The 20,812-nt window shown below is 48.2% G+C and overlaps 1 protein-coding gene across 1 annotated transcript in view; it reads right to left on the bottom strand.

The window, feature by feature from the left end:
* The window catches only part of CACNA1G (calcium voltage-gated channel subunit alpha1 G), a 140,935-nt gene that overhangs the window by 46,299 nt on the left and 73,824 nt on the right, over positions 1 to 20,812 (bottom strand). Inside the window, exons 11-19 of the mRNA XM_051634860.1 lie at positions 17,294 to 17,445; positions 16,590 to 16,775; positions 15,341 to 15,455; positions 14,464 to 14,619; positions 10,090 to 10,158; positions 7,216 to 7,309; positions 6,550 to 6,734; positions 5,953 to 6,399; positions 354 to 454 (exon numbers count right to left, since the gene is read on the bottom strand). Of these exons, the coding sequence (XP_051490820.1) occupies positions 354 to 454; positions 5,953 to 6,399; positions 6,550 to 6,734; positions 7,216 to 7,309; positions 10,090 to 10,158; positions 14,464 to 14,619; positions 15,341 to 15,455; positions 16,590 to 16,775; positions 17,294 to 17,445 (1,505 nt within the window). The remainder of the gene's footprint in view (positions 1 to 353; positions 455 to 5,952; positions 6,400 to 6,549; positions 6,735 to 7,215; positions 7,310 to 10,089; positions 10,159 to 14,463; positions 14,620 to 15,340; positions 15,456 to 16,589; positions 16,776 to 17,293; positions 17,446 to 20,812) is intronic.

The raw sequence follows: 20,812 nt of genomic DNA, 5'->3' as shown, positions 1-20,812 counted from the left end.
TTAGGAGGTCAAGGAGTGTCCTTTGCTGTCTTGTAAGTGTGTACTGGGGGCAAATTCAGATTTATCTGCTTAATGCAGCATGTCTCCCCCTGCTCAAACACCCTGTGCTCCATTGAGGGAAAAATGGAGTGAAGCTCTAGCCATGCCCTGGGCTATGGGTCTCTACTGGACTCTCCTGTGCCAGGGCCGTGCCCACCCTAGAGCAGTTCTCTGTGTCCCGCTGCAGTACTGGAGCAGGGGAAGGGCTGGGAATTTTGTGGACTGACATACAGAGACAGAGATATGTGAACAGAGCAAGCTGTGGTAAAGAGGGCACAGTGCCCTGCACACCCCACCACTGTGGGACCCCTTACCTGGAGTGAGGGGCAAAGATGTAGATGGACCAGGAGTCTCTCTCTCTGCAGCAGGTGGGGAGACGTGCCCGTATCCAGGCCTTCATACGGTCCCTTTTGCTCTAGGAGGAAAATGTACAGCAGAAACGTACCAGGAGGGAAAACACAGAGAGAGCTGTTAAAGAAAATAAACCCTCAAAACTTCCAAGCAAAGGATGCAGGGCAATTTTTCATTGAACGTACATCTCCAAGTGCTCAGTGAAACTGAAATAAAATTATCTCCCCAGGAGAGACCCCACTGGGCGAGGGAAGGAGCTGAGGCAGCCAGGTGAGGGCTTTGCTGGCCCTGCAACCATGCAGGGTTTGGTCTTGCTGCTTCTTCCACACAGTAACTGCACCTGGCTCACAGGTAACCAAGGGGAAATAATGGTAAATCAAACCCCTGCCTAGGGGACTGGCAAGCCACTCTAATCAGCCTTACTCCCTCCAGGTACCCATCAGATACTTGCCTGAATCTTCTAACAGTTTTTTTGGGCATTTTTCTTGGGTTTTTGTTGTTTGAGAAGTTTTAAGAATATATCATTCTTATTTCAGAGGGTATAAAGACAGCAAAGAATTCCTGTTGCTTGTTGGGCCAAGTCCTATGTCTGTGCACCACTGGGAAGCTGAAGAAATCATCTGGTACCTGAGTTTTGGTCCAGGAATGCAATGGCAAGCATCTGCCTCTCATTCCACATGAACAGATTAGATGGGAGATTATAAAGGCAGAAAGGAATGTCGTGGCCAGCCTGTCCTGCATGAGCACAGGCCATGCGACTCCCACAAATTAATTCCTACTTGAAACCACAGCACATCCTCAACCACACATACTTATGTTTTAGACCATCTGCAAGGTCATTTAAGGCCAGGAGGGCAGATTGTAAAAGCCTCGTCCAACAGGTCAACTAAAAACATGAAAATTGGAGACCGAGAGGAAGCCTCATCCTAGCTGCAACAGCCTCTGGATTAGGTCTTGTCACCTTCTCATCCACAGGTCTCTGAGGGAAGGTCAGGATCTTTAATCCAATTGGCATTCCAGTGCCAGCATCTCATGCATGGACAACCAGCAGAAGCCAGGCAACCATCCTGCCCACCATGCCAGGGCTTTCCTGGCCCTTCCAAATCAAACCACCAGAAGACAAGTCCACAGACCAGCGTGTGCAATGTCATGGCAAAGTTTGCATTTACAGATACATAAAAACGAATCCTTACTCTTTCATTACCCTTATTTCCCCATTACCACCCAGGCTTGGATGCACACACACGTGGGCTCTTTTAAGCTTTCTTCTGCAGATACTCAGAAAAGGAGCTGCAAAGCACAGGGCAGGAATCACAGCTCACACCCCAGGAGGGCCCAGACCCTGAGGCTGAGACATTTTTATTTATCTCACCCTAGAAACAAGGAAGGAGGATTTGTTTGGAGCCAAACTGCTAGCAATTGGAGGTATTCTGGACTATAAAAATAGGATTTGTTAGAGTAATTGAGTGGAATGAGGAAGTGCTTTCTGTTCCTGTACACACTCAGCCAGGGGTCTCATTAGCGATGGGTAATAGCTAGTGTAGTGTCAGCTTTAATGAAAGCACTTGGTGACAACCTGAACCCTTCAGAAAATGAAAACCACCTTGTGAAAAATAACAAGGAAAGTTTGAATAACAAAAATAAGTGAAATCTTTCTACCCCTCTCCTTCAGCTGTCTGTCTTTCCCACCCCTTCCACACAAACACAGGACATGTCACTGCACACCAGTAGGTTTTGGCCACATCTTGACTGTTTTCACATCCCTTTTCCAACTCCAGACAAGGAATCAGAACTTCTTTCTAAACTGTATTTAATAGAGCATGCATCCATGGGGTTGTCTTATCCTTTTGAGCAGCCTAGTTAGCTTAATTATCCATAGATTTAACAAAGGTAAATGGATGAAAATCAGGTGTCTGATCAAAGTTGCAGTGAGAAGAGCAATTGCAACTCCAGCCTCCGGCCACGGAGTAATAGCTGCAACTCGGTCCAGTTCATTTTGAGAGCTGGAAGGTTTCCAGAAGTATCTATTATTCAGAGTAGTTCTGGTATTTATCATAGGGATTTGTAGTGAATGGTAATGCGTCAGCAGCACAGAATGCTTCTTTATACTCCTTTTGTCCAATTTTAATGCCAAAGATATTTTGGGGTTTGGCTAATCATTGCAGCTTGCAGTTCATGGGCTAAATCAGATAACAAAGGCAAAAAGTGACCTTCCATCATGCCTTTCTCTATTCAGCATGGCAGAGGAAGGGTGAGCACCAGGGCTCACCCAGGGCTGGTTCATCCAGGGCTGCAACCGGGCCGCTCCACACAGGGCCAAGTACATCCACAGAAAACTAAAGTCAAAGGAATTACTCCAGATTTCCACCAGTGGAACAGTGCAGTTCAGTTAATGTGAGCCAAATGTAAGATATTTGTGAAATAAAAACCAAGCTTTGCCAGCCTAATTCCCACTGAACACCTTCTCAGCGAGGTCCAGACACGCACCCACCGCTGCCAAGGCAGCTGGTTGCTGCTGAGCCCACCCAAGGGGCAAAGCCACACCTCAGCTCCAGGGGTTAAATCACATCTATTTGTTCATTAAACACACCTGGACAGGATGAATAAAGCTGCGGGGGGAGAAAAAAGCTACTCTTTCATTCAATTGCCAGTGACTTAAAATTTCTCTGGGTGACACCACCTGAACTCCCTCCCTGGGATGTAGGCAGGGACCAGGACATGGCATGTGATGACAGGGCCCTCCCATCCCACAGCTGCTGATAAATACCTGCTTTTTAAAAAATCTTTTTTAGGACTTTCATATATTAATGTACTTCTGAGGGCAGGATGAAAGGCAGTTGGCATTAAAAGATGACTGATGCACTCCTCAGAGTATGGGAGAGGCTTAGATTTATAAAAGATTCATTAGAAGGGTGGGGGGAAAGTGCTGAAAAACACCATACAAGTGGCAATGGACCTCCAGGCAAGCTGGAAGCTGCACAGGAGCACTCAGCATCTGATTATTTAATTTTAAATATGCAACAGGGACAGGCTGAGAGGGTATAGGGAGCAGCTGGACTGCACAGCATAGAAAAAAGTGCAAAAGGCAACAGGGAAAGGGGCTGCAATTACAATGTGCAATGAGGATTTGGGGAGGAAGGGACACATTTGGTTGAAGATTCAATGTTTCCCTCACTTTCTGCTCTGAGCACTCAGCAATTTGGGTAGGAAAACTCCCAAAAGCACCCAAAATCCAGCAGATATGAGCAAAGACCTCATGGCAAATCCCTGATCTCTGTCACAACCACCTGAACCTGACCAGGCAGCAGATCACTCTCTCTGTGGAGTTTCTCCTTCTCTGCATTCATAAAGTGAAGAACAGATTTCAGTCCCTGATTTTGTACTTCTGGGGAGAAGAGCTGTCAGGGGTCGAATTCTGCCCCCTCAAAGGGACGTACATTTGGAATAAATTAATTGAAGGCAGTGGAGTGGCACTAATATAAGGGGAGCTTGGGAGATCCAAAAGAAGCCTTTAGACTGCCTTGCCTTTCCTTTCTGCATAGAGGCAACCAAAACCAGCCAGGGAGGAGAGCTGTGAAGCTTTGTTGCAGAAGGGCATATTTAAGATTACTTTGATCCAAACAACAGTTGAGTTATTTTCTTCTTTTGTTGTTTCAAATTATTTTTTTTCCATTTAAAAAATAATTACTTTTTTTTTTCTGACTTTGTCAAGGCTAATTTAGGGGCAAAGCATCTCCCCAAATGTCAGGAGGGAATCACAAGGGGGAGCTCCATAACCTAGGGGCTCATTTCACTAATTTCAGCAACATTTTCCAATCCATCTGGGTTAGTGATTTGCAACGAAGTCGTATTTGGGAACATGGGGAAAGATCAGCAAGCTGAATATGTCCCAGCTGCCAAGCATGGCTATATCATGTGCTGGGGCATGATCTAATTACTCTCTTTTCTCATTCCCTAGGTATTTGCTCCTGAATGCTACATAGAAAAGGATTGAGGGACCTTTGGTTTAAACCTACGTGACCAGACCTCAGCACACAGAAGGAGAAAACATTTGGTTTATACTGAAAGCAGCCACCATAATAAAGATTATGCGTCTTATTCAAGAGTCTGTCATCAGCCCTAGCTGGGGCTGCAGGGCTGGGTGGGATGGGAGAGAAGGGACAATGTCCCATCACACAATGCCCAGATCTTCTGATCTTGCAGGGGAAAGGAAGGGACCTTGTGGGATGCTTGGACCAGGTGAGCTGTAAAAAGCAAGAGATGTTGTAGCATGAAAAAAAATCCCAAGCTAGTGATAAAGAGCATGGTCTTTGATCACCTTTAATAGTGCTTTTCTCCAAAATAATTACTGCTTCTTTTTCCTTAAAAATTCAATGTATTTTATGGACTTTAAAAACCAGGTGAAGATAATCAGTAAAAATCCCAGGCTGAAGATCCATGCTGGAGATGTAATGGGATAATGGCTTTTTTTAAAGGTGATTCATGGCTGAGTGGCTCCATTCTGCCAGCACTAACTCTTTCTCCTCTTTTTCCTTCTCTGGGGTCACTGCTGCCTTTTCCATCTCTTCACATGCTCCAAATCCCATTTGCATTCAACAAACTTAGTAAAACACAGGAAAATCATGTCCACAAGATGCAGCTTTCCTGTTCCCAGTACTGTCTTGGTTACCATCACATGACTCTGCCCCAAAAGGAATCCACTTCACTAACAGAAACAAATTTACCCCTTGGGGTTGACACATCAGACCACCACATTTTTTAAGCCTGAGAACAAGGTGAAGTGAATCAAAGAGGTAACCTGGGAAGAGCAGAGAACATCCCAACCCCACCCAAGACTGTCCTGAGGATATCCTGATGGAACAGTCACCATGAGCATCCTGATGCCCAACTCAAGCTTCATCCACTAGCCATGCAATAATCTTGGAAAAGCAGCCAAATTCCTAATATTTCCTAAATGGCATTTTTCAGGCCTATGAAAGAGGAACACTTACTGGTCTAGTGCATCTTCATGTGGAAATTAATGCAAAGCCTTTGAAATCACCAATGTGTCTATGGCAGTAACGTTGTCATAGGATCAGAGGGGGCAAACCCTGCCCTTTCATTGCCTGTGACAATAGACATTGTCTGCTCCTGTGCATGGGGGCAGAAAGCTGAGTAATGGCTGGAGAGCAGGGAAAGTGAATCATGTTTTTTTAGGAGGTTGTTGGTTTGGTTTTTTTTGGTTGGTTTTGTTTTTTAATAAAGCCAGAAAAGTACAAATTTCCAAGAGATAACCATTGCTCTGCGGTTTTTAGTGAACCTGGGGAGTTTTGCCCAGATTTCTCCATCTGGTACTGCACTGAATTACTAAATCCGATGCCAACCCCATGTTTGATGGCATCCACAGCCCAGAGCCCCCCAGATGCTCTTCTGGGTGACTCTCAGTCTGCTCTGGAGGTGATGGTGAAACCCTGCCACTGCAACAAGCCGTTGCTTCGCATCCACCTGTGTGCTCCAGAGACAGGTACAAGCATCACTTTGACAAGGAAAAACACCCCAAATCAGCTCTTGGCATTTCCTTACCATGTTGCCTTCATCATCGCAGTCATCACAATCCTGTCGGGGGTCATCCAGGGGGAGCTGGTGCAGCAGCAAACCCGGAGAGGTCTTCCCATTGCAGTCCTGGTGCTCAGAGGTGATGGTACGGCTGCTGTGCATGCTGCTGGTCCTGTACAGAGAAGGCACCTGCAGAGTGTCCTGCAGGTCGAAGGAGCCTTTTGTTTCCAGTGACTCCATACGATGGGGCAAAGAGCCATTGAAGCTGCCAGCCCGGCTGGAGTGCTCCTCATCCGAGCTCTCCCCTTCCTCCGAGCTCTCCTTCCCCTCTCCAGAGAGGAGGGATCTGCGCTCTCCGCTCTGTCCCCGCCGCTTGAGGCTGGGGGCCCGGCCGATGCTGTTCCAGCTGGAGCGGCGGCTGTTCCAGCTGCTCCCGGCACTCCAGGGGCTGTGTGGGGAGCTGCGGGCGCTGGGCTGTGGGAGGGACAGGGACAGCATCAGCTCCATGCCACCCGCCCTGTGCCAGGCTGCTGCTGCGCCAGCTGGGGCGGATGGATGGACAGGTGGTCCCGTAAGCCCGACGGACACGCGCGGAGCATCCATGGGAGGAGGTGACTCCAGTACCGGGGACTTGAGCTCGTAGGTGGCAAGATCCATGGAGACTCCACTAGCCCGGCGGGACTCATGGCCCTGTGTTGTATCTCCAAACACAGCACTCTTGGGCATGGGCATCGGTGTGGCAGCCGTGTGTATGATGAGTGGTGGGGTCAGGCTCTTCTTCAGCTCTGGGTGGTCACTCAGGGCCATCACTGGAAGACACAAGCGGGTTTTAGGTGTCACATCACAAGGGACACATCTACAACCTGCTTTCAGGCCGGCAAAGCAGCAGTGCAGGGATGGCTTCTCCAAGCATCAGGAGAATGGGACCCAAAAAGTTCGGGAGAGCTGAGAGCTCAACCTTCAGCCTGGCATGGGAGCAGAGGGGTGTAAAACAGGAATGGGATGGAGAGGACATGAAAGGAGAGCAGATGCACATTGTCATCTGCAGCAGAGAGACCCTGAAAGCCCAGACTTCGGTCTCAGTGGGGAGATTATGGCCTGAATGCCACCATGTCTCTGTCTGCATCCCACACCCAACCCCATGCCCCAAGCCTGCTGGCCTCGGTCAAGCATGCCATGGCTTGGATTATGCTGTCCTCTCTAGGAGGGCTCTTCCCTTTGGGACACATTGTTTTCACAGCTAAGTGAGGTTTCTGCGGAAAACCCCATCCTCCTGGGGTTGCTACTCACAGGCTGGATTTGACAAGTTTTTCTTAAGTCCTCCCTCCTCTTCCAGGCTGCGGGTGAAGAGATCCGCCTCGGAATCAGACTTGGAAGCATCACCCTGGAGCAAAACAGAGAGTTTCAGCAAGGAGGACAAAAGGCTGTGGTGCATGGACACCCCTCTGAAAAAACAGGTTCCCGTCTCCAACACCACACCTACAGATCCACTGAATTTTGTACCACGATGCAACATCACCTTTCACAAAATGATGCATGCACATATTTATACCACAGACTAATTAACCTCCTACCAGGATGACAGACTGGCCCTGGCTCCAAACGCGGTCCAAGGAAGGGATCAGAAAATAACCCTATTGCCTAATTTTTTTGCTGCTGGAATTGCACACTGGGTAAGTATTATGGAAGGACAGATATCTGATGAGCAATTTTGGAACAAAAATTGACCCTGCTCATCTCTCTTAATTTATACACTGGCTTAAAGCTCCTTGTGTGTGGCTCTTTCTAGTGATGGTTTGATGGAGTAATCCAGGATTCAGAAGGTGCACAAAGGATCCTGAATTCCCAATGCAACTATTGGGCATGTGGTGATGGACTTCCCACCAGCACAGAGAGGATGCGCATGGGAGAACCTGATAAGGACGGCCGTGGGTGGCCATTCCTTTCCGAGCTGAGACACACAACAGAAGTTTTGGTGATTTATATCATCTGGGGGATTTAAATTCCACCATATCATTTTGAACTCCGAGGGGGTTGAGCAGGAGCTGCCCGCTTTTCCACAGGCCCATCCTCAGGAGGAGAGAGAAGAAGTTACCGTTGCGTGGTGCCCAGGTCTCTTGCTCAGTCTTGCGGCACAGACCCAATTAGGGACATCCCTGAGAGTCCCACTGATTCTGTCCATTGGCACTGCAGAAAGGTGCTTAGGGTGTGGTATAGCCAGGATACACCCAATGGGTCCCATGGTGCTCGCCAGAATGATGCCCATCCAAAAGTGGAGGATTCATGGTTGAAACCACTGCTCTGGCAAGGGCACCAAGCTCCATTGCGATGTACATGGGGAGGAAGGAGAGGGGGGAAGGAGGGAGGAAGGATGCTGGGATGAAAGAAGCCAAGCAGACCCTCACTTCAGCTGGGAGACACCAGAAGCCCCAGAAAACCCCACCAAGACTAAGCTTTGCCCCCAGGAGCCCTGGCCAGTGCTGCGGAGGTTTGGTGCTCGGGTACCTGTTGCCTGTAAAAACCCAGAGGGGTCTGAGCATGGGATGGGAGGAGGAGATGGTATCCAACAAAAGGTCTGGTGCCCTGCACCTCTTTGTAAGGCAAAACCCCAGAGAGATGAGCCCCGATATTTCCCTTTGGGGTCACTAAACAGTTAAGGGGATTTTTTACCCTGGATGCTCTCAGACATGCATTTTTTAAGGCAAAATAGGGTATGATGCAAAATGTTGGCTCAAAACTTCCCCTTCTCAGGATCCAGGACTTCTGTGCTAGTCAGGGAAGCTCATCCTGCAGGAGGCAGACTGGGAAGGTTAGGAGTGCACCTGGCAAGGGGGAGCAGTAAAGCCAGGCTGGCCTGAACTTTACTGGAGTCAAAACCATGTCTCCACATGAAGAGGGGCTCCAACTGGCTCCAGGTGCACTCCCCACAGAGGCTCCCAGCTCAGCCCCTCTGTCGGCCTGCCAGAAATTACTCATTCTCCCTAATGGGTTGTTAAAAAGCAATAAATAACAGAGTGAATTTTATGTGATTTGTACTCCTGGAGTGCTCTTCAACAGCCCAAGGGAAGTTTTAGGTTGGACACTGAGATGTGTGCTGAGAATGGAAAAGCAGAGCTACATGGGGACTTCCCAACCCTCCAACCCCCAGCACCAAACCCCCTGTCTGGAGGGCAAGAAGCATCCTCTCCAAAACACCACGTGTCAGACTCAGGATGGTGCAGGCAAGCATCTCACAGCTGGGGCTGCTGCCCGTTACCTGTTCTTGTACTCCCAGTTTGCCTTTCTGGATAGAAAAGGGGTTATGAGAGAAGAGGGAGTTAAAATCCTTTTGGGAAACGAGGGTACATCAAGACGGACCAGGTGGTACAACAGCAAAACCAGCCTGTACCAAAGGGGACTGACACACGGGGATACGATGGGAAAGGGCTCTTGTGCTGAGGGAAAAGCCAGACCTCTTGGAAAGGACAGAAAGGGAAGGGAGAGGTGAGGAGAAAGATGACGTTGACAGGTTTGGGGTGGGCTGCACTTTGGAGATCCACAGCTTCCTCAGGCTTGAATGGGACCGTTTCACGTCCTGACCCACACTGTAACATGGCACCTCACCGGTGATCCCAGCATCCCAGCCAGCATTCCTGGGACACGTCACAGCACAGCTGCCACCTTCCTACTGAGCACAGGGCTCCCCCACATGTCTCCACAAACAGGCTTGATTCCAAGTCCCTTCACTCCCTGGCACCCTCTTCTACCTGGGTGACAGAGGGAGCATGCAGCAGGGGTGCCCAGCAGCCAGCATCACCCTCTGCAGCCCTGGGAAGGTCCCCAGGCTGTGACCATGCTCTGGAAGGGGCTGCAACAGCCCCACGGGGAGACTTTCCCAGGGCAGGCATCCAGAGAGGAATCGGTGAGAGCCACATCCGCACCCACTTTAATTTACCTGGCTCTCCCAGAGAAGGAAGGGACTTAAAATCAAGGCTGACTTGACAATGAGAACGACAGAAAAAAAAAAAGAGAAAAGAAAAAAAAAAAAAGAACAAACCATCCCTAAAACACCCAAACAAACCCCAAAAGAACAACAGCTACTACAATGAGAACAGCATCACGGCGTGTGACCAGGCACCACAAGAAGGACAAGCACAGCGGGCGGTGGGATGTGTGTGTACGTACCCCCGACGAGTCGACAGGCAGCTGAATACAGCTTAACTGCCCACTCGCGTCTTCTCGCTTGGAGATCTCCTGAAGGAGAAACGGGGGGAGGGAGGGGGGAGGAAGGGGAAGGGGGGTTCAATTTTCACAGTTTCAACAGCAGGACTGAGAAGGGAATCAAAAAACACACAAAAAGAAGGCAGGGGAGGAGAGGGGAAGGAGAGAAGGGCAGCGTGTGGCTGCGATGGGTGGCTGGGCCGGGCACCCGCTCTGCTCAGCGTAGGGAGGGGATGGGAGATCTCAGATGGAGCAAAGCCCTTCGAAGGGACCAGCCTTACCTTAAAATTCAGTGTTTCAAACAGAGCTTGCTTCAGCTCCAAGTGATAATTGTGCTAATGAAACACCAAATAAGTATTGCAAACATTATTATTATTATTTCTGCAGCTGCATAATAGGATCTTTATTTATAATGCCTTCATTAAGCAGCAGTGGAGGCTTTAAACAAATGTTTGATTAACACAATATCAGTCCTCTTACAACCAGGTGAAATACCTAATTTAAGGAAAGCCACCAGAACCTGCTCTGAGTTCAGATTCCTCCTCACCCCCATTGGTGGAGACACCCATTTAAATCAGCAGGTGTCCCAATACAGGAGGGGGCACAGCCCATCCTGGGGGGCCTTGCCACACCAGTGGCTCCAGCATCTCTTTCCAGCACCAGAAGTCAGTCTTTCCCTACCCACTTGGAAAGCACACAGTATTTATGACCTCGCTGTGTTTCCCCTTCCTCAGGGGTGGCTCTTTCAACACCCCTCAGCACATTTTGCCATCATGGCCATGCCTGGTTCCATCCCTCAGGGCTGCAGGTTGTCCCACAGGTTTAACTTCTTGCCTACAGGGCAATGGATCTTTCCTCCAGTTGCTAAATAGGATGTAAAACTCATTCCACTTCAAGGTGGGATTAAATGCTTAAAAAAGACTGATCAGCTCTGGGATCTGGATGGGCCAAGAGTGTCTTGCTAGTGATGTCATGGACACTGAAAGTCTTTGGTTGTCAGCAGAGAAAAACATGAAAAAGCCATCAAAAGAAAACATGAAAACACTTTTCTGTCACAAAGAAAATCCCACTGAAACCAATTGGAATGTAAAATGTAAGGGATGCAAGAAAAACACCATTCAAAATCCATACTGGTGGGAGAAGGGACCATTCACTCTGGTTGTAGCCCAGAAAAAGTCAAAGTCCCATTTTCACCAAGGATGCTACATCCAGAGAGCAGATAACATCCTCCTACAGAGGAAAGGATAAAGGTGCTGGAGGACAGTCCTGGGAAGAAAGCAGAGCACCAAAGAGGGGAAGGAACAAATCCATGAGCAAGGGTGGCTGGGGACAAGGGGACACAAAACTGGGAGGATTACCAATGGAAGAATACACTTTGGAGATAATATTAGGAAGTCCCTCAGGAGACAAGCTTTATGTCTGACTAAGAGGAGTCATTGCTTGCTTCAGAGAGAAGTCCCCAGGGTAGAGACTCCAGAGGTCAGGCAGCAATTTCAAATCAGCAGCTGGATCAAATGGAGTCCCCTGCTCACCTCCTTCCCTGCACCAACACCAGGCTCAAGTTAAATCAGAGAACACATTGTAAAAAATAACTGCGTTGCATAAAGTCCTGTGTGTGCCTCTTGTGAGAGCGAGGCAGATTACCAAATAAGAAATAAAAAAAAGAAAGAAAAAAAAAGAAAGGAACCTCAATCCTGCAAAATATATTGCTCCGTATTTAAAGTTTGGAACAGGTCCTTTTTGTTTCTCAACTGCTTATATACATCTGCTGCCTAGCAACTGGGGCTGCAAAGCCATGCACTAAAATTAACGAGGTGCTTGCAGATTGAGGAAAGGCACTCAAGGACCAGGAAGATAAAGGCAGCAGCCCTGGGATTGTGTTTCAGCCCAGAAATCTGAAGGAGAATGGAAAAAAAAAAAAAAAAAAGAGAACCACAACAAAACAAAAAACAAACTCAGAAGAAGGGTCAAGTGCAATCACAGGAGGGAGATGCTGGGGTTTGTTTACAGCGAGAGATGATCTCTCTATTAATTCTGCTTAGGAGATGATCCTTTGTGTGCTAGCTAGCAAAAAGCAGAATGAGATCTGTTTGCAAAGCTACACACCAACAAAGCTGAATAAACATAAACCAGCAAAGCCAGACCTGGCTCCTGACCTCCAGCAGACATTTGCTCCCTGTCTGCTGTGGGAAACTTGGGTTGAACTGAGGGACCTCTGGATCCCATTGCAATTTACTGGAGGAACGCGGGGAACGCAGAATAACAAGGACGTGGAAGGAAGATTATTATTAAAATGCCATCATCAAAGCCCGAGATATAAAATACCACTGTAATCAGAGTCACAAATTATAGGAACTTGGTGTGAGTGCACTGCAATTTCTGTGGCTGGGCACAACGAGCCAGAGAGGGTTTGGTCTGCAGAGGCTGTGCTGGGTCCCCGTCCCTGCACTCACCTCTGGATACCAATGTGAGCATCACCGGCTTCAGGTTGTCTCAGTGCTTTCCTGAATCAGAAGTTACTCCCTGATTTATGCTGCTAAGGTTTGTTGGTTTTTACCCTGCAGTTAAAGCACGTTTGCAGCTTAGGTGGAACCCTTGGGGCTGGCTTGGACCAGCCTGGCACTGCTCCGGCAGGAGCCGCAGGGGCAGGTGAAGGGGCAGCCCTGCTGCAGAAAAACCCTGCAAGCTAATGTGGGGGGATGCTGCAGGCAGTTCCCCTGACTCCAGGGAAGATGTACCCTCAAGGACACCATTATTGGAATAAAATTGCTGTGCATTAAGCCAGGGCACGAATTTATAGTATGTCACACCACGGTACCAGCTGGCCACAAAGCAAACATGGAAAAATTGCTGCCCAGGGAAAAGGTGCCTGGCTGGGTGTGCGGGAGCAGAAGCACGTGGGTGAGTGAGCACAGGGATGATCTAGCATGAAATACCAGGCTGAGCTGAGGACCAGAGGTGTCAGCCTCCCTTGAGGACTGGGGGTGGAAAAGGGGCTGCCGCAGGGAAAGGCTGCACCATTTTCTCTGAGCAGCAGGTGCAGCAGGTGATCTCCCACTCCAGCGACCTTCAGAGAATCAATTTGCCAGACTGAACAGACAAAGGTTCGGTTTCGAAGCCGTCATCACAAGCAGACAAGGAGCTTTTTACCTCTTCTCACTTGGGCAAGGGAACATTGTGCTGTTCAGAAGAACATGGCAGTGACCTTCCCCTCAGCTGAATGGCATGGTGGGGAGGGGGGTTACAGACAGAGACAGCTACAAGAATAACAATTTAAAAGAAAAGCACCAACATGGAGAGAGACGATACGTAAAATAAAAAATATTTCTTCTTCCTATCTCCTGCTACGACTCCATTAACTCAACACTACACTCTGCTCTGGAAATAAGAATAATAAAAACAGATCTGTGCAAAGCTATTCATAGGGTAGAACAATGTTACAATACACAAGCAACAAAGCTTAAATAACGTTATGGCTCCTCAGAACACTTATCAAAATCAGCGACAGCGGGTAAAAGCACAGTCTATACAAACAGACCCCAGTGAACATTTTCAGGTTATATTTATCTCTCCAGCCCCATGGGCAGGGGGTAAAGGTCCCCTCCCCTTACTGATGTTCTTGGACAGTGGGACAATTTTTGCAGAGAGTGGGTGGGCATTGCAGGTCCCTCGCTCTGAGGATGAGGTGACCTGCTTACCATCCCTGAGTTAGATAGTTGGGAAGGCAGTAGGATGAAGCAAAAGACTGAGTTAGAACCAAAGTGCCCCCCACCCCCACCCTTCTTTGAAAGCCTCCAGCAATCCAGGATGTCTCATGGAAGTTCCCAGCCTGAAGAAGCAGCTGGCAGAGCCCAGAAGTCATGTACTTCGAAATGTGCAGAGTATTGAGGGACTGGAAAAGGGAAGAGCTCCATGAACACATACCATCAGCAAAGATAATGGTGTCACTAATCTCTTACCAGCCTGCACAAGTTTTCAGGAAAGGCTTTTTGTCTGGCTGACAAGCACGGTGAGAACTGTTTCAAAGCCACTGTCATAGCAGCGATCCCATCCGCAGTGCCTGACTCACTGCTGAATTCCCACTCCTGCATTAATGCTAACAGTGCTTTTCATTTAAGCCCTTCCTTTCGAGGGCTTGCTGTGTTAAATTGTACCATGGTTAAGAAAAAGAAGAAAGGGAAAAAAAAAAGAAATAAAGAAAGATCTAATTTTTTCCTCTACTTTTTTCCATGTATCACTCTTGCAAGTGCATTGCTGTCCATCTCAGAATACAAATTCCAGGATCCGGAGGCCCTGAAACTTTAGAAGAAAGCAAAGGCACGAGCATGTGGACATTACCTCTGTCTGGAAACCCTCTACAAGGATGGCCACCAGCAGGTTAAAGAGAACATAATTCCCAAAGGTCATGAGAGCGATGAAGTAGAGAGCAGCCCAGGAGGAGGTTGATGCCATGCCATTGTAAAGGACCTTGTTCCAGTCTTCCTGGGTCAAAATCTGCAGAGGAAGGGTACCAGGAAAATGGAGATACCAGGGGTTATGTGCTCTTTTCCCCAAGCCTGGCTGGGTATCTGTGCTGTAGATGGGCCAGACAAACACCCAAGTTCTGGGGTATCTGCTGTAGGAGGACAATCTGGCCCAAGCCAGTTGCTGAGCTAGAGAAGAGACAGGACCAAAGCAACCATGACTCTCGTGCTATCAGCAGGGACCTTGGCCACCCTCATCCCCAACTCCACTGCACCAAGGGGCACGTTGAGCTGCAAGGGAATGCAATGTTGCCTGGGTCAGACCTTTTCTTTGGTCAGCCAGAACAGCCAAGACTCCTTTATAAATCACACAGTTACAAAGCTCAGAGCTCCTAGAACAAAAATCTGCACATCTTAAATATGGGCTTAAACAGGACTCTGTTCTTTGTCAAAATAGAGCTGCAAACAATCCTCATCTCCTCCTCTTCATCTCCACCTTCTGTGCCTCCTTTCACCCACCCAGTCCACACCGTGCAAATGCATGAGCCTCCTGCCTTGGCAGCCCCTCGTCATTAGCTTTCTCCTTTGTTCTGGAAAACAGTCTGCAACCTCCCATGTTCCCTCACTTGTGCACTTGGTTCCTCTCCCTTCCAGGTGAAGAGCTTCACTAAGCTCATCTAGGTGCTTTGGAAAACAACCCCAGTCCCTGCAGCCCCAAAACACAGGAGTTGTGGCATTTATCCACTTTGTACCTGGAAAACAGTGACGATGGCCCAGAGTAAGGAGTCAAAGTTCTTCCTGTCAGGCAGTGTGTCACCATCTCGCTCTGAAGCAAACTTGCAGCCAAAAAGGTGCATCCCCAGGATGCTGCACGGGAGGGAAAGCAGGGGCTCAACGGGAGAGAAAACTAATAATTGTGCACCAGGGCTGGCCATGTCTCCTGATTTCACCTGGGCAATTCTTTTGACTTGTTTTATTTATTTTAATTAAAAGTTGGATCCAATCATCCATGGAAAAACACTCCTCGAGATCATGCAACCCAGTTGTGAATTTGGGTCAAATCTGTCAGAAGAGTTTCAACCAAAAAGTACACCCGCTCCTTCTTTCTCTTCTGCTTTGTTTTGAAGTCAAAACATTTTGTTTCAACATTTTCTAAACAAAATGTTTGGACTTTCTGTTTCGCAATGACACATTTTTAGCAAAATAGGCTTAAATTGAATTAGGAAGACAGAAAGGATTACTGTGAAATGCCTGAATGAGACACATCAGGGGACCCAAAACAGCTTTTTCAGTTTTGACAGGAAAACAAAATACCTTTCATTTGAGACTGATACTAAAAGAATTATCTGTTTTCCCCTGCTCTCGGCCAGTAACCTGGATAATAAAATTATTTACAGCTCCACTGAGCACCATGGCTGCAAATGGTGACTTTGGAGTGAAATATCTCACTGGGGGAAGGGACATTATTCCATGGAAGATACTGACTTCCTTCAGCCCTCCTAGTGCCTGGATTGCTGGAACTCCGGAGTTGGCTGTTACACGGAGACAGGCTCTTCTCAAAATCTACACCAAAATCCAAGAACTGGGGGCTACACCAAGCCCATTTCTAATGTTTCCAGCGCAGACTTTCTGCAGAAGAAGAGGCCAGCAGAAGCACCACCATGGCTGACTTTATTTTAGGAGCCTCTCCTTGGCAATATTTTAGCACCAGGCTTTCTTCTAGTCAGTAAGTAATGGGACTGCTGTCTTGGGGTGATGTCAAGGAACCACCCAGCTGAAAGATTTTCTTTGTAAATCATCTCACAAAGACAGATGTCTCATTTGGCCAAAGTTAAGAGAATTTAGTCAGGGCAGCAAGCCATCACTGGCCAGTGCTGCTGTTTCTGGGACTGTTCAGCTCAGCCATACCCTGGTACAGACTCTTGCATCTCCTCACTTGCCCATGGAATCTCACCTAAAAGACCTACAGCAACCTCAGGACTGGGAATCGGAAGTGCTCACCTGAAGATGAAGATGAAGAGCATCAGCAACATGCAGAATGTAGCCACGTTGTCCATGGTCTTCATGAGGACTACGAGCTGGCGCTGGAGGGCTGGCATGAAGCGGACCAGCTTCAAAACTCGCATGAGCCGAAAGGTCCGCAGGACCGAGAGCCCCCCACCTTGCTGGCCCACTATCTCCCACACGCTGTGGAAGGAAAAAAAGGTCATTCCAGATGAGAAGACAAAGCCTAATGCAAAGGCACGGAGGACAGGAAGCAAAGGGAGGGTGAAATTCAGAAAGAAGAGGGACGGAAAGTGGGCAGAAACACACTGCCAGTGCTCCCGGTGAGCTGGACTTCATCCAGGCTCACAAAGAGCAGAGTCCCACTGGAATGTCAAACACACTCCTGCAAATCAGAGGCTGCAGCTGCAGGAGCAATTACAGCCTTTGCAAATGCCAAAAAGCCAGCCAGCTCCTTAATGGGGCACTGGTTGTACCATTTGGATCCTAGACATTCCCAGGACAGTGGGACTGATGGCTTTCTGCTTAAGCCTCTTTCTAACACGATCATAAAATAACCCCAAGATATCTATTAGCAATCATATCTGACTGCATTAATTTACAGCAAAGAAGTATAAAGAAGGTATTTATGCTCAGTCCATTATTTTCTGATTAAACAGCCAAATGAGGGGAAACACATAAAGAGAACTCAAGATTTGTACCTAATCACCACAATGATCCCATCAAAGATGTTGTATGGATTCTTAATGTAGCCAAAAGGACCGTAAACAAGGACTTTCAACAGCATCTCCAGGGCAAAGAGGCTTGTGAAGACTATGTTGCTGATCTCCAGGGCGTTAGTAAGCTCCTCTGGCTGGGGGAAGAGGATGAGGAAAGGGACACAGTGAGAAGCACAGCTCCATTTGTTTAGCATATCCAAAATTATACCTGGAAACAGAAGCCCCAGTACTGCAAGTGGAGGAATATTGATGCTAATGGTGTAGTGAGAAAATGGTAATAGCTCAACTCAAAGCCCAGGAGAGAGAAGAAAAATACCATTACAGTATTTAGGGTTTAGACACCCGTTGTAAATCGAGCAGGTAAACCCAGACACGGAGTTCACGTAAATCGCAGCTTTAGCACCACCTCAGGAGGGATATGGAAAAGCGGCGCGTACTGAGCCTTAACGCTTTCACATCCTCCAAACCACTTCTCCTTAAGCAGAAAGCAAAGTCGGACTGTTTCCTCACATAAGTATCCTCCTAGGGCCTGTCTTTTTATGTAGTGTCTCATCAAAAGATTTCATTTTTTTCCAAACGCTGAGACCCGAGGTGCTATAACTGGAGCAGCTCAAAGAACCTCATTATTAGGAAGCCCCAAATGCTGCAGTGGAGGAAGAGCTCGATCCTGAAAATCTAAAAATAGAGGTATAAAAAAAACTCCTAACAAACAGACTTCCTGTAATCCTAGACCTCAATTAATACCCTTCATGTTTTTGTAGCATATTTCACAGAGGGTTCCCAACAATGCCTGCAGACACCCAGCACTGTGCTTTCCCCGGCGGGTGGGTGAGCATTATTGGAAAACATATGGCAGAAGACAAAAAACAGTGGTGTAGTCTGTTTAGGATCAGTCAGTGGCAAAGACAGGAGCAGAACTGCAGCACCAGATCCCTTTTTTTCCCCATTTAACCCCAGCACATGACTGCAACTGCATGTTTCTACTTACAGTCTTGGTTAAAATCCAGGGACCATGTCCTGCTGGCAGGTGGCCACAAGGTCGTGTTGGTGATGCAGAGATGCCCATGGGGCAGCGGGCTGGCACAGCTCACAAAGCACCTTAACCACAGAGGGGCTTGCATTCCTCTTAGAAATGCACATTGCTCCCACCGCAAACATAAAGCACCTTCATGGCTGGCCAGAAACTTCCTACACTACACCAGGAGCTGCCACACCACAGCAGAAACCGTAGGGTTTGACATGAGGTGACCCAACCCCGACTCAACACCATGGGAGCTGGGAGAGGAGATGGTTGAGGGGCAGAGTCAACACTTGATCAACTGTATTTCAGAGCCCCAAGAAAATAGAGCAAGGCTTAACAGATAAATAAACAGATAAATCCACGTGGGCATTCAACTCCCTCTTTCTCAGGGTTGAAGTCTCCAGGCACAGCTGGCCAAGCCCTTGCAGCTCCAGTCCCTGCAACCCAGTACAATGGTAGATTGGGACCCAAACTGGACTTATGTTGTCTCAGCATGGTGGTGTAATCCACAGGGACAGTGGAAGCTTGTGATGACACAGCAGTGGTCACAGGACAGCAAAGGGGAAAACAGCAGCATTGAAAAGAAATCATAAAAAAAGAAAAAGGAAGAGGATGTTGAACACTTCCTATACCTCAAACATCCTCACTGAGGAACAGATCCCCTTGGCTAGAGTTGGCCAAACACACTGGACATACAGCCTGAATCACCTCCTCACTGAACTAGAGCTAAAATACAACTGCTCCAGCTCCCGATAGGAAACGCAGCCTGGTTTAAATGGTTTAAACCTATGGGAATGCTCAGACACAAAGCAATAAATAGGCCGAGGTCTTGTATGTCAAGCTGCACCTCAGGACAATTTCAAATAGCTGAAAATCTACATCAGTTACCAAAAAAATGTCAACTCATTCATGAGTGCCCCAGTGCTGAGGCAGGCTGTGCTGTTATCATTGCTGCAGTGACACCACTGGAAAGGAAACATGTTCCTGGGAGCTTATCTTCTCATCCTTCAGCACCGCTAATCCTAGACCCAAGGGCTGATTTCCACCCTCTGTGTCCCCTCTGCCACCAAGCTGCCCTGCAGGTGCAACCCGGTGAGGTCTCTTGATGCCTGAGCAGCACCCAGCATCCCTTTCCCCCCATATTCCTCTGCCCTGGCATCCTTTCCCCACCTCCAGCATCCTGTCCGATGGTGACAGCACCTGCAGAAGTGACACCAAAAACCCAACCAGCCCCAGCAAGGTTGCTGCCTTAATAGCATGGATTCCTGAAATTTGCACTTCACAAGCACCTTATGCTTCAAGTTGTTCTTGGGATGTATAAATCCAGACGGGAGGCACTGGCAGGGCACAGCTGGGAGATGTGGGGAGCCATGGGGAGAGTTGTAAGGCTTTGAACTCTCTAGCCCATGAAACATCCTCCCAGCCCACTCAGCTCACAAGAGCCCCAAATTCCCCTGGCACAGGTGGGCTATGGGTCAGCCTGAGCAGCATGCTGATGCTCAGCACCCAATCCACCCACCTCCCCCTGCTTCATCCCAAAAAAGCCACTTATCCCCACTCTTTTCCACTTATCTCACAGCAAATAGTTTTTCGTATCTGAGACAGTGGGCACACATAATAAAAATTTAGAGTGGGATCTCCTGAACCAGAGCTGAGAATTTATACTAAAAAATCTAAGTGTAATGGCCAAAATGGGTTGAAAGAGGAAGGAAAAACTCCCTTTCATGTGGCCAGGAGAAGAGAAGGGTCTCCAGGGCAGCCCAGAGCTCTGCCAGGGAAGGATGAGGTGAGCTTCTGCTGGAAGAACACTGCAACCAGACCCTCTGCAATCTGGGAGTTATTTTGCCTCAGGGATGAGCACATCCCTGAGCAGTTGAGCTGGGGTGATGGGAATTACTCAGAGGATTTTTGCAGCCGCTGGTGGAGTGTTATTCCCTAAGCCCCTCGCTCCCAGCTTGGGGGTGGGGGTCCCCAAGGCAGCCCAGGAGCCCCCTGCAGCAGCTCCACATCCCATTCCAGGGACACATCACTGCAGCCAGGACGTGGGATGCCAGTCCAGACCTCTGCCACAGGCACCCTGGGAATTATGTATAAAAAAAGAGATTGGTTGAGATTGTGATCCAGCCTCAAGGGATCACAGCCAGGCAGTAGGAATTCAAACATCCCAGACTGCCAGCTATGGGATTTCCACGCAGCCAGAGATAATAAAACTGTTTATAAGATGCTTCTGCTCTAGAGAAATCAGAAACGTGTTTGAGACACCTTCCTTAGACATCATTACATTACAGCAGGAAAGTGGCTTTTTTCTCAAGTGGGAATTGAAATTGTCATCCCATCCCAAACAGGAATGTGGAGTTTCAGAATTGGCAAACTGGAACACTTGGTGCCCAGTTTCAAAAGCTCTCCCCTCCACTTCTGCCCCTATTCCCTTACCCATTTGCTCTGTGCTGTAAATCAACTGAAATTGAAAAACAGTCAGT

Source organism: Apus apus, chromosome 17 (assembly GCF_020740795.1).
Source record: "Apus apus isolate bApuApu2 chromosome 17, bApuApu2.pri.cur, whole genome shotgun sequence".
In the NCBI taxonomy this organism is placed as follows: Eukaryota; Metazoa; Chordata; class Aves; order Apodiformes; family Apodidae; genus Apus; species Apus apus.
This window is presented reverse-complemented; position numbering and strand designations above follow the sequence as displayed.